This window comes from Dama dama, chromosome 26 (assembly GCF_033118175.1).
Source record: "Dama dama isolate Ldn47 chromosome 26, ASM3311817v1, whole genome shotgun sequence".
NCBI classification, from domain to species: Eukaryota; Metazoa; Chordata; class Mammalia; order Artiodactyla; family Cervidae; genus Dama; species Dama dama.
In genome coordinates, this window is record NC_083706.1 from 25,039,700 (window position 1) to 25,059,340 (window position 19,641).

The following is a 19,641-nucleotide window of genomic DNA, read 5'->3' on the forward strand; positions in this document are numbered from 1 at the left end:
ACACACTGTGTGATTCAGTTGTGTATAAATCTAAGTACAAAAATAGACACAGCTAATCTATGCTGTTAGAAGTCAAGATATTGATCATCTTAGTGAGGTGTGGTTTGCAGAAGTTTTTGACTAGATGAGTGCATGAGGGAAAGATTCTAAGTATTACTCTGTTTTGTGATCTGGGTGATGGTTACACAGTGGCATTTAGTATGGAAAAGGATTATGAAGCTATACATCTTTAATTGTGTGTGTATAAAATACAAATACAATTTTAGAAGTGAAAAAATTATTAGATGGATAAAAAGATAGTCACTGGCTATAACCCAAAGTTACCTCCTTTCATTATTGTAACTTACATATTCATCTAAAATGAAATTGTAATGCTTTGGAAGTTAATACTAATATCCTGAAAGTTCAAAATGTAGAACTTTAGAATAATAAAACATAAGTTTCAGAGCTCATGAATTCCATATCACAATAACAATTCTGCTATGTATCCAAAAAGTGGTAGAATAATTGTAACATATAATTTTGAGTGTGAGCATTGAACTCAGGAATCATTGCTTTTGGATCTTTAGCCAAAGCCAGAATTGTGAAAGGTCTACAATATAGAATCCCATTTCTGTTGATGTTTTGTTAGTGAAGAGAATAGATTTCAAGTCTTTCTGAGGCCAAAGCCCCTGATTTTTCTCCACCGCTCACTGCCTGTTCAATGTAAATGCTCAGGGCTAGGCAAATTTCTTACATGGTATATTTGGGTGTCACAGATAGCCAGTGACAAGGGGCAAATGAAAATAAAGTTAGCCAAAACTGTTTAAACTCTAGAACTCAAAGGATGTCAGATTCCCAAGTTGAAAGACCCAGATAATTTATGTAACACCTTTTGAAAAAATATTGTATGTTTTTATATGGATTAACAATGTACTGGAAACACTGATTGTAAAGGGAAATATTTAAAAAGAAAAAGGAAAACTTAGAACTATTTCTGACTGTACTTTCTCAGCATTCTCAAATTTAGGGAATTATAAGTAGTATAGAAAAGAGTCTTTTTTGAAAAAAATCAAGATACTGGTCTAAATTTTTGTTTTCCATTTTCAGGTTTGACCTGCCACCAGTTATTTTGTTTTCCATGGATGGATTTAGAGCTGAATATTTACAGACATGGAGTACTCTAATACCTAACATCAATAAACTGAGTAAGCCTCCTACAATCAGATGTGTATGGATGACAGATTAACTAGTTAGTTAATCTCTAAATGGTGCAGCTTTCTTTTTGACCTTTAATGTTAGTGGTTTGTCTCAGCCCAGCTCCTCTCAAGAGTTTTGATGACTTTACTATTGATATCTATTTTACACTTGCTGGCTCCTCCTCTTTTTGCAGCATGCTCATCTTTTTGTTTATTTTGATTTGTTTTGTAATTGAATATAACTCCTGCTCTATGAAAATCTGTTCCTAGATACTGTCTCAAAAATGCTGCTTGTCATATCTAGATTCTGGCTTTTAGCAAGGTGGATATGACCAGTAAGAATAGGAGCCCGAAAAAAAAAAAAAAAAAAAAGAATAGGAGCCCGAAGGAACCTGAGTAGACCAGACAGACCAGCCTATACCGAGGCTCCCAGAGGTGAAGGGGCTTCCCTGGTGACTCAGGGGGTAAAGACTCTGCCTGCCAGTGCAAGAGATGTGAGTCTGAACCCTGGTTTGGGAAGATCCCCTGCAGAAGGCAACGGCATTCCACTCCAGTATTCTTGCTTGGGAAATGCCATGGGCAGAGGAACCTGGTGGACTACAGTCATGGGGTCACAAGGAGTTGGACACAACTGAGCAACTAAACAAGAACAGCCATAGGTGAAAAGCCCAGTATCTCTGTCCAGTTCTGGAGTCAAGATGCCTGGAACCTGGCTCTACCTCTTACTAGCAATTTACTTCCCCTGCTGGTGCCCCAGTCTCTACATCTGTAAAATGTTCACTTCCCACCTAATAGAAATACCGCTAGACTATGTACATAGTGTACCTTGCATGGATTTAAGTTATTACCATAATTGTCATTTCTATTGTCATCTTTATCATGATGTTGTACTTCTGTGTTAGGGCACAATTTTATAAAGTTAATAATAGAGAGGAATGGAGTAATAACCTATATATGGGGAAAAAATCTGAAAGAGAATAGATACACGTGTGACTGAATCACATTGCTGTACATTTGAAACTAACACGAAAGGTGAAGTTGATTGTTTTGGGGTGAAAAGTCCTATAGATATCAATTAGGTCTAGCTGGTCCATTGTGTCATTTAAAGTTTGTGTTTCCTTGTTAATTTTCTGTTTAGTTGATCTATCCATAGTTGTGAGTGGGGTATTAAAGTCTCCCACTATTATTGTGTTACTATTAATTTCCTCTTTCATACTCGTTAGCGTTTGCCTTACATATTGTGGTGCTCCTATGTTGGGTGCATATATATTTATAATTGTTATATCTTCTTCTTGGATTGATCCTTTGATCATTATGTAGTGTCCTTCTTTGTTTCTTTTCACAGCCTTTATTTGAAAGTCTATTTCATCTGATATGAGTATTGTGACTCCTGCTTTCTTTTGGTCTCCGTTTGCATGAAATATTTTTTTCCAGCCCTTCACTTTTAGTCTGTATGTGTCCCTTGTTTTGAGGTGGGTCTCTTGTGGACAGCATATATAGGGGTCTTGTTTTTGTATCCATTCAGCCAGTCTTTGTCTTTTGGTTGGGGCATTCAACCCATTTACATTTAAGGTAATTATTGATAGGTATGGTCCCGTTGCCATTTACTTTGTTGTTTTGGGTTCACGTTTATACAACGTTTCTGTGTTTCCTGTCTAGAGAAGATCCTTTAGCATTTGTTGAAGAGCTGGTTTGGTGGTGCTGAATTCTCTCAGCTTTTGCTTGTCTGTAAAGCTTTTGAATTCTCCTTCATATCTGAATGAGATCCTTGCTGGGTACAGTAATCTAGGTTGTAGGTTATTTTCTTTCATTACTTTAAGTATGTCCTGCCATTCCCTTCTGGCCTGGAGGGTTTTTATTGATAGATCAGCTGTTATCCTTATGGGAATCCCTTTGTGTGTTATTTGTTGTTTCTCCCTTGCTGCTTTGAATATTTGTTCTTTGTGTTTGATCTTTGTTAATTTGATTAATATGTGTCTTGGGGTGTTTCGCTTTGGGTTTATCCTGTTTGGGACTCTCTGGGTTTCTTGGACTTGGGTGGCTATTTCCTTCCCCATTTTAGAGAAGTTTTCAGCTATTATCTCCTCGAGTATCTTCTCATGGCCCTTCTTTTTGTCTTCTTCTTCTGGGACTCCTATGATTCGAATGTTGGGGCGTTTCACATTGTCCCAGAGGTCCCTGAGGTTGTCCTCATTTCTTTTGGTTCTTTTTTCTTTTTTCCTCTCTGCTTCATTTATTTCCACCATTTTATCTTCTACCTCACTTATCCTATCTTCTGTCTCTGTTATTCTACTCTTGGTTCCCTCCAGAGTGTTTTTGATCCCATTCATTGCATTATTCATTTTTAATTGACTCTTTTTTATTTCTTCTAGGTCTTTATTAAACATTTCTTGCATCTTCTCAATCTTTGTCTCCAGGCTATTTATCTGTAACTCCATTTTGTTTTCAAGATTTTGGATCATTTTTATTATCATTATTCTAAATTCTTTTTCAGGTAGATTCCCTATCTCCTCCTCTTTTGTTTGACTTGGTGGGCATTTTTCATGTTCCTTTACCTGTTGGGTATTTCTCTGCCTTTTCATCTTGTTTAGATTGCTGTGTCTGGAGTGGGCTTTCTGTATTCTGGAGGCCTGTGGTTCTTTTTTATTGTGGAGGTTTCACGCAGTGGGTGGGGTTGGACGAATGGCTTGTCAAGGTTTCCTGATTAAGGAAGCTTGCGTTGGTGTTCTGGTGCGTGGAACTAGATTTCTTCTCTCTGGAGTGCAATGGATTGCCCAGTAATGAGTTTTGAGATGGGTCTATGTGTCAGGTGTGACTTTGGGCAGCCTGTATGTTGACGCTCAGGGCTATGTTCCTGCGTTGCTGGAGAATTTGCATGGTATGTCTTGCTCTGAAACTTACTGGCTCTTGGGTGGTGGTTGGTTTCTGTGTAGGTATGGAGGCTTTTGGATGGTCTCTTATTACTTAATGTTCTGTGTAGTCAGGAGTTTTCTGGTGTTCTCAGGTTTTGGGCTTAAGTCTCCTGCCTCTGGATTTCAGTTTTATTCTTCCAGTAGTCTCAAGACTTCTCCAACTATACAGCACTGATAATAAATCTTTTAGGTTACTGGTGAAAAGATTCTCCCCCGTGAGGGACACACAGAGAGGCTCACAGAGTTACATGAAGAAGAGGAGAGGGAGGAGGGAGATAGAGATGAGCAGGAGGAGAGAAAGGGGGACTCAAGAGGAGAGAGACAGATCTACGCAGCTGTCTGTTCCCAGAGTGTTCTCCGTAGCCCAGACACCCACAAAGATTCACAGAATTGGATTGGGAAGAGAAGGGGAAAGGAAGAAATAGAGGTGTTCTGAGGTAGAAAAAGGAGAGTCAAGATTGGGAGAGAGTAATCAACACACTCCTGAATAAAAATGGGAACTGAATATTGGATTCTTAAATGTCCAAAATTTATATCACATACTGAAAAACAAAGATTAAAAATCTAGAGTAGAGGTTAGACTCTTAAAAATACAATATTAAAAACAAAAACTAAAACACAAAAAATTTTAGAAATATATATGAAGTGTGGTTTAAAAATAGGGCTTCTCTTTTTTTTTTTTGCAAGGTTATAGTGAAATGAAAATGAAAATTAAGGCGTAGTAGAGGAGTAATAGAGGAATTTAAAAGAAAATAAGAGAAAAAGAAAAAAAATGTTCCTAATTTAAAAAAATCATAAAAATCTATGAAAATGAAAGTTAAGGAGTAATGGGGGAGTAATAGGGAATTTTAAAAGAAAATAAAAGAGAAAAAATAAAAAAGAAAAGAAAAGAAAAAAAATTTTTTTAATTTGAAAAAAAAAGGTAAAAATATATCTAGGAATTTCTCTGGAGCTGTTGCGGTCAGTGTGGGTTCGGCTCAGTTTCAGATAGCTCCTCGTTCCAGCTTACGCTTCTCGATATCTACAGGCCCCTTCCAGTGTAGTCAATGTTTCCTAGAGGGATTTTAATCTGTTGCACCAGTCCCTTCTGAAGCGGTTCCCTTTGTTTATTTGGCTTCTGTTTGCCGGTCTCTTCAGAGCCTCATTTCCGCCCTGACACAGGCGGGCGGAGGTGGACTCTTATTCAGGCAGCTAGTTCCGTCGCTCCGCGGGGAGGGGTGACGCTGCGGGGAGAGGCTGGCGCTGCGGGGAGGGGCTGGCGCTGCGGGGAGGGGCGACGCTGCGGGGAGGGGCTGGCGCTGCGGGGAGGGGCTGGCGCTGCGGGGAGGGGCTGGCGCTGCCGGGAGGGGCTGGCGCTGCTTTCCCCTCTGTGCTGCTCAGGCTCCCGGCTGCTCTATATGGAGCGCGCCCCGCGCTGCGCGCGGTTCCAGCCCTCCGGTGTTCCACAAAAGCGCGGAACAAAAAGCCGTGCCTGCGTTTTGTGCCTTCCCCGTCAGAGCGGCTCAGGCAGCCAGGAGCTTGACGGGCGCTCTCTCCCCGGGTGCGGTTCGCCTTCTCCCCTCCGCGGTCCCAGTCTCAGTTTCCGCCCACGCCAGTCGGGTGCGTGCGCCTTCTGCCCTCCGCGTCCCCAGCCCCAGTCCCCCCCCCCCCCCCCCCCCCGCGCCGGTCGGGTGCCTGCGCCCTGTGTCTCGCCGCGACCCTCCCGGCGGATGTCGACCATCCAGAATCTCAGGAAGTCTTTGGTTAGAAACTGGAGGCCTGTTTGCAGTGCGGTAGGGGATGCGGTCCTTGGGGCTGAGACTGCCCCTTCCCCTCCCCCCCGCCTCCAGCCTCCTGCGGGGCTGGGCCGGTCCGTAGCCTGCGAGCTCTTCTCTGGACTTGCTCAGACCCTTTGTTCTGCGAACGGCCGGCAGTGTGTTAGGGCCGGTCAATTTTCTCTCTCTCTTTTGCTGTCCCACAGTTTAAGTTGCTATCTCACGTTAGCTCCTTCTGATTGCCCTCAGGGCACTCAGGCCCGGTCCTTACCCTAAGCAATGCCGCCCACTCCTCTCTGTTCTGCCCCCACTTGCTGGTGGCAGATGCGGGCGTCTGGGGTACTTTTCTGCTGGGAGTTGCTTTTAGGCATGTAATCTGTGGGTTTTATTTATTTTTCCTCCCAGTTAGGTTGCCCTCTGAGATTCAAATCTTCCCCAGAACCGCCAGTGCAGGGGTTTCCTGGTGTTCGGAAACTTCCTCTATTAAGACTCCCTTCCCGGGACTGGTCTCTGTCCCTAGATCTTTTGTCTCTCTTTTTATCTTTTATATTTTGTCCTACCTCCTTTCAAAGATAATGGGCTGCTTTTCTGGGCACCTGATGTCCTCAGCTAGCGATCAGAAGTTGTTTTGTGAAGTTTGCTCTGAGTTCAGTTGTTCTTTCAATGAATTTGTAGGGGAGAAAGTGGTCTCCCCGTCCTATTCCTCCGCCATCTTGGCTCCTCCCCAAATTATCTTTTAAAAAAGCTGTTTGACTCTAAGATGATTACCTTTTCTGGACTTAGATTCATCATTTGTAAAATGAGAGGATTCAGTTCAGTTGCTCAGTCATGTCCGACTCTTTTTGCCAGGCCTCCATGTCCATCACGAACTCCCGGAGCAGTATGAAAATTTTACAGTATGAAAATAAGAGGATTAGACCTAATTATTTCTACTGCTAATTCCAGCACTAACATTCCTTGACTGTAGAAAGATAAATTACTTCCCCTTTCAACACAAAGGGCTTTGTCTATTCAGCCTCCCCCTCCCTCTTTGAGGCAGATCTTAAGCTAACAGATTAAGAGGTTGGGTCTCTGACAGAACTGGCTCCAAATTCAGGATTTGTCCCTTGCTGCTGAGTCACTGTGTCCTGGAAAGTAATAAACAACACTCAGTTTCTATTTCCTCTTCTGCATTTCCTCTAGTAGTCTAGATATCAAAACCTGGGTCCCAAGGGGAATTTATCTAACCAGGCTGAACCGAGCCCCTTTAGAAGTGGAATTATTTGACTTGTTCATCCCACAGAAAGTTTGAAAGGACACCGGTGAAATATTTGGCTATTGAGAGTCTTCCCTTTTGAAGATTTAAACTATTTTTTATTAGTTTAATAGTCTCTTTAATGTGTGAAGACATCACCAAGGCAAAATGGGCTTTTCATTTCTAGGAGGCCCAATTAAGAGTAGATGTGGTAAAAGAGATAGGATTAGGACCTCTAGAGAATGGTAGGCTTGAGACGAGGTATGTGACGGAAGACATCACTTTAAGGAAGCCTAGGACCTCATCTCCAGTGTCCCATCAAACTGCCTGGAGACTGAGCACGTTCTAATACCACAGTGCCCCGAGATATACCTGTGACTACCAAAGGGTCACGGACTCTAGTGAGAACATTTTCTTGTCTCAGTGTGGTTGAGAACAGACAAAAGAAGGTCCAGGATCAGCAAACTGTCAAGTGAGATAGAAGTAATTTGTCCTGAACTGGAAGTCAGATTTCTTGCAAAGTTAGATTTGAAACTGGGGTTATGGGAAGACTAGTAGTAACCATCCTTGTATCCCAGGGATAAATCTCACTTGACTTTGGTGTGTGATCCTTATAATGTGCTGTTGAATTTATCATACTAGTATTTTGTTGAATTTTTTTTTGTCTAAATTCATGAAGGTATTGGCCTGTAATTTTCTTTTTCTTTAGTATCCTTATCTGGCTTTGGTACCAGGGTAATGTTAATCTCATAAAATGAATCTTGGCATATTCTCTCCTCTTCATTCATTTGTTTGTTTTTTGGCAAAGTTTGAGAACTGGCATTAAGCTTTCTTTAAAGGGCTTCCCTGATAGCTCAACTGGTAAAGAATCTGCCTGTGATGCAGGAGACCCTGGTTCAATTCCTGTGTCAGGAAGATCCCCCAAAGAAAGGATAGACTACCCACTCTAGTATTGTTGGGCTTCCCTGGTGGCTTAGTTGGTAAAGAATCCACCTGCAACGTGGGAGACCTGAGTTTGATCCCTGGGTTGGGAAGATCCCTTAGAAAGGCTACCCTCTCCAGTATTCTGGCCTGGAAAATTCCATGGATTGTATAGCCCACGGGGTGGCAAAGAGTTGGACACTGAGCAAATTTCACTTTCACTTTTCACTTTCCTTCTTTAAATGTTGGCATTAATCCATCTTTAAAGGGCTTTCCTGATAGCTCAATTGGTAAAGAATCTGCCTGAAATGCAGGAGGCCCCAGTTCAGTTCCTGGGTCAGGAAGATCCTCTGGAGAAAGGATAGGCTTCTTTAAATATTAGGTAAAATTAACCTGTGAAGCCATCTTGGGCTTTTCTGTTAGGAAGTTTTCCATTACTTGTTATTGGTCGGTTCAGATTTTCTATTTCTTCATAATTCAGACTAGGGAAGCGTTAGAAGTGTTAGTCACTCTGTCACGTCCAAGTCTGTGACCCCGCCAACTGCGTAGCCCACCAGGCTTCTCTGTCAGAGAATTTTCCAGGCAAGCATACTGGAATGGGTTACCGTTTCCTTCTCCAGGGGGTCTTCCCGACCCAGGGATGGAACCCAGGGCTCCCGCGTTGTGGGGAGACTCTTTACATTTGTTCATAATAGTCTCTTGTAATCCTTTTATTCCTGTGGTATTGGTTTCTGACTTTACTGATTTGAGTCTTCTCTCTCTTTTTTTTAAATGTAGCTAAAGTTTTGTCAATTTTATCTTTTCAAAAAACCTACTTTAATTTTGTTGATTTTTAAAATTGTTTTTCTCTTCTGTTGCACTTATTTCCGCTGTAATCTTTGTTGTTTTTTTCTTTTTCGCTGACTGGAGTTTGCGTGTTCTTTTTCTAGCTCCTTAAAGTAGAAAATTAGGTGGTTTGTTTGAAATTCCTCCTTTTTTTCATTTGGCTGTTTACTGCCATGAACTCCTTTCCTTGAAGTGCTTTTGCTACATGTACTTTCTTCAGCTATTTTATCTACTCATTCATTCAGTCTTCTATTCCTTCTTATAGTTTATAGTTACTATGGGTATATGTTTATTCCATATATATTTTCAATTTTTTGGTTGTACTTTCTTTTTAAAAAGATGTTTTTTTAAGGAACAAAATATGCAAATAATAAACTAAAAAATGATATTGAAAGTTACAACAGATTCTTTCCTGATCTTCCTAGTTTTTCTCTACGGAAGCAACTATTCTTATTAATTTATTGTGCATCCTTCCAAAACTATTCTGTTCAGTCATAATTTAGATGATTAAGATCAGGAAGAAATGGTGGTAGATCTTGCTTATGATGATCTGTTCTCTAATAGCTCTTGTTCAAAGGCAGGTGATCAAAAATGGTAGCTTCAATCTGTAGCTAGTCCACAGATATGTCCTGTTTAAGACTAGGAAGGTGTCATGTTTTTATATCACTGGTAACTTAGTAACTTACTTTGCTTTTTATTTTATGTTCTGTGCCTTTAGACACATTTAAGAATTTGAACACATTATGCATGCCTCAGGGAAATAAAAACAGAAACCTTATATCTCTCTCTATTGTATGATTGTCTTCTCCACTTAAATTCTTCTAATTATGTCAGTAGATTAGATCTCATTTTATTTTTCTTATCATATGATTTTATAACAATATTAAATATATCTGTCTATTTGAGGACAAGGTTTATTTGTTGGTGGTATTGACTAAAAAAGAAAAAATGTTATTTTAATTTTTGATTATACATTATGACCTAGAGCAAGCTTCAGTTTAAGTACATCAGAACCACTTGGGGCACTTGCTAGAGATGTAGATTTTTTTTTTTTAGCTCCTTTCCCTCCACCTTTCAGCCCTCACCACCCCCACCAGAGTCCTATTTAGTAGACTTGGATCCAAGAAGATTCTGAAGGAGGAAATTCCTGAATCATGTTGGAAATACTGGTTTCCTGGTGGGAAGGAGACCAACTCCAAGCCTATTTAAGAAAAACTTCATTTGCAGATGCAAAGTTTGTTGCTTTCTGGACAACCATCATTTGCACCTTTTGCTTTAACCTAAATAGAATCTCTAGTGGTGAAGTTCTCTTTTAGAATTAGAGGTGGTAGGATTTTGGTACAGAAAATGTCTCACACTTCACTCTTGCAGAGCAAATAGCAATGTGCCTTAGTGGTTCTGACCTTCTTGAGCAGGGTTATTGCACAGATGAAAACAACAGAATGACTGAAAGCAAAATTAATGCCATGCTTTGTGGAAAACAGAACACAAGAAACTTCGCTGATCAAATGGAAACTGGACTAAAAATAATAAGGTGGAAAATTAATTTTGTAAACATTACCACGTGGCATGGGCTTGTGCATTCACACAAGTCAAGTTCCTTTTCAGTTATCTAGGTAGTTGTGTTGGCTTTTGTTATATTGGGAAGCAAATATTATACAGAAAATTTTACTTTAATGAGCCAGGACAAGAGAGGAACAGCAAGAGCAAACACATCTAGTGCTGTGTTAAAAGTTTAGGGTCTTTTAAGCTCAGGTATCAGCAATCTGTACCTATTTCCATATGGTCTGCTAATGCTAAGGATTGTTTTCATTCTTAAATGGTTGGGGGAAAAAAAGAATACCTTGTGCCCCGCAAAAGAAATTACATGAAATTTCTTTGTCTCGATGTCTACAAACGAAGTTTTGTTATAACAGAGCCATGCCATTTGCTCAAAGCCTATTTATTATCTGGCTCTTCACAGAAAAATGTTCCTGATCCTTGACTTAGCACACCCCTCTCCTGAAAACTGTCATTCCTTGAAGGAGGCATTTTAAGCATCAGAATTTTAACCTCTTTCTATTTGCAATTCACCCCCTAGTTAATTTTCTATTTCTCTGGGACACTTTCATATTCATACTTTTTGTTATTCAAACAACTGCTGAAGAAGAAACAACGTTTTAATTTTTCACTATCCTTTGTTGCAGAAACATGTGGTGTTCATTCACAATACCTGAGACCTGCCTATCCGACCAAAACCTTCCCAAATCATTATACCATTGTCACGGTGAGTGCTTGGTCCAATGGCAAGACTGACAGACCCTCGATGGGCAACTGACCACACCAGACATGCTGAGGCAGGAGCCGGCCAAGCCACAGATTCAGGATCATGTGTGGTAGCAATCACAGCTTAATACAGGCTGGGAAGGAATGTCTGAGTATGAGGCCAGTCCAGGGCTATGAGATGTTATTTATGAACGAGTGTCCCAGTGTTCAGCTCATTTATCTCTGTGACAGGCCAGGATAGCCTCTGGGACATGGGAAATACTCTCTACTCTGATCTTTTGATTAGACCCCATTTATCTGAAGGTCTGTGGGAACGGTAGGCTATGTATGAAAACAGCCGCTTTGATGTGGAGAATCTCTTTCTTATCTAGTTTTTAAAATTATATTTAACTTGGTGAAGTCTCCTGTTTCTTAGTTGGATTCAAACTGGCTATATCTCTTTGAATAAAGCAAAGAAAGCAATGAATTCTCCTCAGTGTATGAGAAGATGTACATGAAATGATAAAAATGAACACAAAGGAAGATTAAGTTTTTTAATATTTATAGATTCAGGGCACATCTTAAGCAGTCCTCTGCCTCAACATTTATTGCCAAAGAATATTATATTTTCACTACTTTGCATTTAGTCTTTTATTACTATTGCTCAATTGTGTCCGACTCTTTGCAACCCCATGGACTGTAGACCCCCTGGCTCCTCTGCCCACGGGATTTCCCAGGCAGGAATACTGGAGTGGGTTGCCATTCCCTTCTCCAGGAGATCTTCTTGACCCAGGGATCAAACCCGGGTCTCATGACTGAGCAACAGAGTGCACGCACCTGCGCGCACACACACATGTATAGGTCTACATACATAGTACATAATACATATCTGTGTGCGTGCTCATACATATATATGTATGTTGTTGTTTAGTCGCTAAGTCATGTCCAACTCTGTTGCAAGCCCATGGACGGCAGCCTGCCAGGCTCCTCTGTCCATGGGGTTTTCCAGGCAAGAATACTAGAGCGGGCTGCCATTCCCCCTCCAGGGGACCTTCCTCACTCAGGACTGAACCCACATCTCTTATATCTTTGCATTTGCAGGTGGATTTTTTTTTTTTTTTTTTACCACTAGCACCACCATATGTCTATATAAATAATGGATTATGCATAAGATGCATAAGTGCTATTAATATTCAATATATGTGCATGTATCCATATTCATATAATAGTAATGTTCTGAAATAATGACCCTAAAAGTCTATCTAAATGTAGTTATAACTGCCTATGGTATCATAGACATTCAGTGAGAATGTGTGAAATGATTGAATGAGTCTTTGTGACCGGACTGAACAAATGACTGGATTGATGGATGAGTGACAGGGAGAAGCACAGAGACTTGGAAGGCTTCCTTCTAGAGCGCTGATAACACATTTTAACCCATTGGCCAACATCTGATACTTAATAGCTTCTATGTAACAAATATCTTGTTCTTATTGCCAATAAACCAGTGTCTAATCATTATTGTAATATAGAATCTATAATTAGTTATTAATAACATAAGAGTTACATTAAAACCATGAACACGAATCATCTTCCTAACATCACTCATTTGCAGCTATGGACCATGGTGGAACTGGTATATATGTAACAATAATATATGTATTTGGGCTCAGATCTAGGGGTTTTATATTGAAAGGTATATGACTTCTTTTCAAATAAGAGTTATAGGTCTTATGCTATTTCAATTTAAATACATGTTTTGTTAATGTATTATTTTACCTTAAATCTTTTTTTCTGAAATTATCATTTTAGGGGTTATATCCAGAATCACATGGCATCATTGACAATAATATGTATGATATAAACCTCAACAAGAATTTTTCACTTTCTTCAAAGGAGAAAGATAATCCAGCTTGGTGGCAGGGGCAACCGGTATGTGTCATTGTCCATTTCCCCACATGACAATGGATCACTCTTCTCTCTCCACTCTGAGTTCTATGTTGTCTTTTTAATTTCTCAGGGCTAGGGGTGGGAAGCCGAAAATAGTTTCAGCACAATTTATAATTATGATTTGAATCTTTTCAATGTGTATAATTGTTCACCTAAGTTGCCTTGAGACTTGGATGTTGGTTTATAAATATATCAACCTGGAAGTTACTCAGAAAGATTATCTGTTAAGTTTTTAACTCATTCTATTTTATAAATCTTTAAAAGGGAGAGAACAACTGTACAATTTTACCAATTTGAAAAATGATCTTTCTTATTGCCTTCCTACGCATTTTGATTTTTGAAGTGGATACCTAATTAGTAACTTTTTAAAATTGCTGCAAGTAGAAATTCAAAATAATTTCAACACCTTTTAAAAATTAAATGCATTTTGCAATGGTTTAGTATTGTTCAGTTTCTCATAAATAGCGTCATTTCTAATCAAACTGATTATTTTCTTGACCTCCACTTATTTGAAATTTTCTCTTCTTATAGATCTGGCTGACAGCAATGTATCAAGGTTTAAAAGCTGGTACTTACTTTTGGCCAGGATCGGATGTGGCTATAAATGGCACCTATCCTTCCATATATAGGGTTTACAACAGGTAGGAAAACACCTGCACATGTAATCCCATCTAGGCAGGAATGATTTGAGTTTTTTTTGTTTGTTTTTTTGGTCTTAATCATAATGATAATTTTATTTTTCCAGTTATTTGGGCCAAAAATCTTGAAGTCAGTGTTGATTTCTCCCTCTTACATCCCTTATCCAGTTTGTCAGTAAATGCTTGTGCCTCTAATTCAAGATATATGCAGTCTGAGAATTTTTGATTACTTCCAGCACTAACAATGGTTTGAGGTGTCATCCTCTTTTGCCTGTATTACCTCAGTTGCCTTTTGACACATCTCCCTCTTTATATGTTTGTTTCCTATAATCATCAATTCATCAGCCAGAATAATTATTTTAAAAAAGCAAGTCTGAATATGACACTGTTTTGCACCCCTCACTTTCAAGGCTCCCAGTTTTGTACAGAATACAGCCAACAAGCCCTGGTTGGAATGAGTCCTGCTATCCCCCTGCCTCTTAGACTCCTTTCCTACTATTTTCCTGGGTTCTCTCACCCCTCTCAAGCCATACTGACCTTTTTGGTGACCCCAGTACACCAGGACACCAAGCTTGCTTCCACTGCAGGGCCTCTGCAAAGGCTGTTCCTCTGCCCCATATAATCTGCCTCCATTTATCTGCATAGCCTGCCCCTTCACCTCCTTCTGGCTGTTGCTCAAAAATTACCTTCTCAACATTGTCTTAGCCTGATCACACTAAGATTTCAAATTGAAATCCTCCCACTTGAGTTTCTCCAGTGCCCCTTATTCTGGTTCTCATCTTTCTTTTTCCCCCCATAGCATTTATCACCTTTTAATACACTATGTAATTTATTTTGGGGCATCACTGACTCAATGGACCTGAGTTTGAGCAAACTTAGGGAGATAGTGAAGGACAGGGAAGCCTGGTGTGCTGCAGTTCAAGGGGTCACAAAGAGTCTGACACAACTTAGCAACTGAAAGACAACAAAAGGCCTATTTATTGTTTCTCTTCCTCGACCAGAATGTGACCTCTAGGAAGGAAGCCATCTTTGGTTTTCTCACTGATAGATTCCATTTAAAAGGAACAAAATTATGGCTGACAATAGATAGTACACGTAACTGCACAAATGAATGAACAAAAACAAGCAAATTGAATGGATGAATAGTGACTAATGTAAAACAATTTTATTTTAATTGGAGTAACAGTGAAGGTGAGATGAATGAGAAGGAAAGAAAGCAATACACAATTTATATCAAGGCACAAGTATCTCTGTATAGGTGTTGAAAACAGGAATCTCTTCAAGTAATATTGAATCCCTTTCAGTGTTCTTTTTAGTATATGAATGAACACAAAAGAAACATCTGAAAATATCAATCTGCCTTCTTGAGTAGGAATATAATGAAGTTCTCCTTGATTTGATGAATTTTTTAAAGTTATGTTTACTTTTCATTTCAGAAGTGTCACATATGAAGAGAGGATCTTTACACTGTTAAAGTGGCTGGACCTACCCAAAGCTGAAAGGTAATACCTGGAATCAGGGAAGTGCTGGCTCAGCAGGATATCTGTGGGAATAAAGTGAAAGTACTTCATTACGTTAAATGACTATTCTGAGGGGGGAGGGAAGCTTAGCATTTCCTTTTTATGGGCATTTTTAAAGAATTATTCCTAAAACTAGGCACTTAAAGAAAGAACTTCTGTGGTAGAACAAAGGGTCAGTGAAAGTCACAAACCAGGAAACACAAGGGCTGAAGCACACCACAAGAGGCCTTAGCAGCAAGAACAAGACAGATTTTTCAGAACTGAGTCAGACCAGCGCTTGCATCCTAGAAGGTCTTGTTTACTTCCTACTGGACCACCGTTCCTGCCAAGGCCAAGTGGAACCGCTGGGCCTGGATGAAGAGAAGGAAGTGAAAGAGAAAGTCACTCAGTCATGTCTGACTCTTTGCAACCCCATGGACTATACCGTCCATGGAATTCTCTAGGCCAGAATACGGGGGTGGGTAGCCTTTGCCTTCTCCAGGAAGAGAAGGAAAGGCCAGAGAAAAAGAGGAGGAGCTGCCACAAAGTTCCAGATCTACGAATCTCCCAGATCCAACCTGTACCTTTATTCCAAATGGATAACATCTCTCTGTTTCGATTTTACCCCTAGACCCAATTTTTACACCATATACGTGGAGGAACCTGATTCTGCAGGACACAGTTATGGACCAGTCAGTGCTGGAGTAAGTTTTTCTTTTTTAAACAAAGGTAAAATCATCTGACCTTCACCTACAACATGAAATGCTATTCTTTAATTTCCACTGAATACAAGTGTATGTGATATATATATGAAGACATAAAAATAGCTAAAAATATTAACAATTATCTGCTTTATTAGTTACAAAATATTTGAAAGTCTGAAAAGAATATCTGTCTTATTAACTGCATCTTGATTAATTTGATAACACTTATTGTATACTTAGATGCAGATTGTTACTTCAGGTAACAAGAACATCAAGGCTAGATCCTATGTGTCAAGATGTTAATGTACCCCATTTCAAGCCATGTCACCTGAAAGTCCATTGTGGACTATCCAGCTGTCCATCAAAGCAGAGCTCCAATAAGAATTCTTTATAATTAGACAATATATTACTGATCAGGCAGAATTATTCCCTGTCTAGACCCCCGTGATAATTGAAGTAGACTCTTTAATACTTGTCTCTTCATTATCTAAACCATTTTGTATTTATTACAGAAATACAGTTCTTAAGTATGATTTTTTTTTTTTAGAAAAGCTGATTCTCTTCTAAAACCCACTCGAGCCTGCATTGTCTCAGACACAGTGTAAGGGAGCAGTGTCCCATTAGTGTGGTGTCTCCCTACCCCATGGAGATCACATCATGGCTGTCCTCTGTTGGAATGCAAGTGTGTTTATTCTGCTAGTGTGACTTAGCTGCTGGTCAGAAATAACCTTCTTCTTCCTTCTCATTAAATCAAAATGATATCTAATATAAGCTGTGCTCAAGTCTGACCACTTTGAACCCACTGTTTTTTTTTCAGTTGCTCAGTTGTGTCTGACTCTTTTGCAACCCCATGGACTGTAGCTCGTCAGGCTCCTCTGTCCGTGGGATTTCCCAGGCAAGAATATGGAGTGGGTTGCCATTTCCTACTCCTGGGGCTCTTTCTGACCCAGGGATTGAATCCATATTTCTTGTGTCTCCTACCTTGCCTGACAGACTCTACCACTGAGCCTCCAGGAAAGCTTCTTGAACCCATTAGTCTTTTTTTATATTCCTACACCACCCTTGACTCACAGAATTCAAAACTTAATCAGGTTATTCTAAGAGTGAATTCAGTTCAGTTCAGTTCATTCACTCAGTCGTGTCCGACTCTTTATGACCCCATGGGCTGCAGCATGCCAGGCTTCCCTGTCCATCACCAGGAATTTACTCAAGCTCATGTCCATTGAGTCAGTGATGCCATCCAACCACCTCACGCTCTGTCATCCCCTTCTCTTCCTGCCCTCAATCTTTCTCAGCATCAGACTCTTTTCAAATGAGTCAGTTCTTCGCATCAGGTGGCCAAAGTATTGGAGTTTCAGCTTCAGCATCGTCTTTCCAATGAATATTCAAGACTTACTTGCTTTAGGATGGACTGGTTGGATCTCCCTGCTGCCCAAGGAACTCTCAAGAGTTCTCTCCAACACCACAGCTCAAAAGCATCAATTCTTCGGCACTCAGCTTTCTTGATAGTCCAACTCTCACATCCATACATGACTACTAGAAAAACCATAGTCTTGACTAGATGGACCTTTGTTGACAAAGTAATGTCTCTGCTTTTTAATATGCTGTCTAGGTTGATCATAGCTTTGAAAGGTTGTTGCTGAACGATAAGACGCCAGGATTCTTGGCCTCCGGAGGAGACGAATTCAATCCGGGGCCAGAGATGGAGCCTGGATCGCTCAGAGCTTTTGTGTAATAAAGTTTTATTAAAGTATAAAGGAGATAGAGAAAGCTTCCGACATAGGCATCAGAAGGGGCCAAAAGAGTACCCCCCCCCCTTCTAGTCTTTAGTTGTAAGTTATATAGTCACTCACAGTCTGTTAATGAAAAGAAAGGAATGTCTTAGAATTTAGAATGGCACCAGATAATTCATCCCTGGCCATAAAACGATTGACTTGAATCTTGTAGAAGGGCAGATTACAAACAAATAGTTTCGTTTACATAGATTAGGGGAACAATATCTGAGTAAGTAGGTTAGGCCATTTGGCAGAATTTACAGAGTCTGGGGTAAATTAACATAGCTTTACGATAAACATTTCCATAAAAAAGTGTATTGGTTAACTCAAGGTTTGAGAGTAGTTAGCTTCAGGTGAAACCAGGTGTCATGGCAACACAGCATTTTAAGAGAAACCTCCTTTTAAATTTTTATAGAGAAGAAAAAATATCGCTGGTTTGTTTCCTCCTGCCACTTAAGAGAGATGAAAATGTCTGGCACTTGCAGCCTATTTCCTCTGTTTGGAGACCCCTGGCCTTCCTGCCTGTTACCCTCTCACCTTTTCTTCCAAGGAGCAAGTGTCTTTCAATTTCATGGCTACAGTCACCATCTGAAGTTGTTTTGGAGCCCTCCCAAAATAAAGTCTGTCACTGTTTCCCCATCTATTTGGCATGAAGTGATGGGACCAGATGCCATAATCTTAGTTTTCTAAAGTTAAGCATTAAGCCAGCTTTTTCACTCTCCTCTTTCACTTTCATCAAGAAGCTCTCTAGTTCTTTCTCGCTTTCTGCCATAAGGGTGGTGTCATCTGCATATCTGAGGTTATTGATATTTCTCCTGAAATCTTGATTCCAACTTGTGCTTCCTCCAACCCAGCATTTCTCATGAAGTACTCTGCACAGAAGTTAAATAAGCAGGGTGACAATATACATCCTTGATGTATTCCTTTCCCTATTTGGAACCAGTCTGTTGTTTCATGTCCAGTTCTAACTGTTGCTTCCTGACCTGCATACAGGTTTCTCAAGAGGCAGGTCAGGTGGTCTGGTATTCCCATCTCTTGAAGATTTTTCACAGTTTGTTGTGATCCACACAGTCAAAGGCTTTGGCATAGTAAAAAAAAAGCAGAAGTAGATGTTTTTCTGGGATTTTCTTGCTTTTTCGGTGATCCAGTGGATGTTGGCAATTCAAACACTGGTTCCTCTGCCTTTTCTAAATCCAGCTTGAACATTGGGATGTTCATGGTTCATGTACTGTTGAAGCCTGGCTTGGAGAATTTTGAGCATTACTTTACTAGCGTGTGAGATGAATGCAACTGTGTGCTAGTTTGATGATTCTTTGGTATTGCCTTTCTTTGGGATTAAAATGAAAAGTGACATTTTCCAGTCCTGTAGCCACTGCTGAGTTTTCCAAATTTGATGGCAGACTGAGTGCAGCACTTTCACAGCATCATCTTTTAGGATGAAATAGCTCAGCTGGAATTCCATCATCTCCACTAGCTTTGTAGTGATGCTTTCTAAGGCCCACCTGAATTCACATTCCAGGATATCTGACTCTAAGTGAGTGATCACACTATTGTGATTATCTGGGTCATGAAGATCTTTTTTGTATAGTTCTTCTGTGTATTCTTGCCACCTCTTCTTAATATCTTCTGCTTCTGTTAGGTCCATACCATTCTGTCCTTTACTGTGCCCATCTTTACAGGATATGTTCCCTTGGTATCTCTAATTTTCTTAAAGAGATCTCTAGTCTTTCCCATTCTGTTGTTTTCCTCTATTTCTTTGCTTTGATCACTGAAAAAGGCTTTCTTATCTCTCCTGGCTGTTCTTTGGAACTCTGCATTCAAATGGGAATATCTTTCCTTTTCTCCTTTGCCTTTCACTTCTCTTCTTTTCACAGCTATTTGTAAGGCCTCCTCAGACAACCATTTTGCCTTTTCGCATTTCTTTTTCTTGGGGATGATCTTGATCCCTGCTTCCTGTACAATGTCAGAAACCTTTGTCCATAGTTCATCAGGCACTCTGTCTATCAG

The 19,641-nt window shown here is 40.1% G+C and overlaps 1 protein-coding gene across 2 annotated transcripts in view; it reads left to right on the forward strand.

Moving 5' to 3' along the window:
- The window catches only part of ENPP3 (ectonucleotide pyrophosphatase/phosphodiesterase 3), an 84,518-nt gene that overhangs the window by 21,846 nt on the left and 43,031 nt on the right, over positions 1-19,641 (forward strand). For both annotated transcript variants that reach the window (XM_061130463.1, XM_061130461.1), the window contains exons 6-11: positions 1,090-1,187; positions 11,011-11,090; positions 12,881-13,000; positions 13,550-13,659; positions 15,093-15,158; positions 15,787-15,859. In XM_061130463.1, coding sequence (XP_060986446.1) covers positions 1,090-1,187; positions 11,011-11,090; positions 12,881-13,000; positions 13,550-13,659; positions 15,093-15,158; positions 15,787-15,859 — 547 coding nt within the window. The remainder of the gene's footprint in view (positions 1-1,089; positions 1,188-11,010; positions 11,091-12,880; positions 13,001-13,549; positions 13,660-15,092; positions 15,159-15,786; positions 15,860-19,641) is intronic.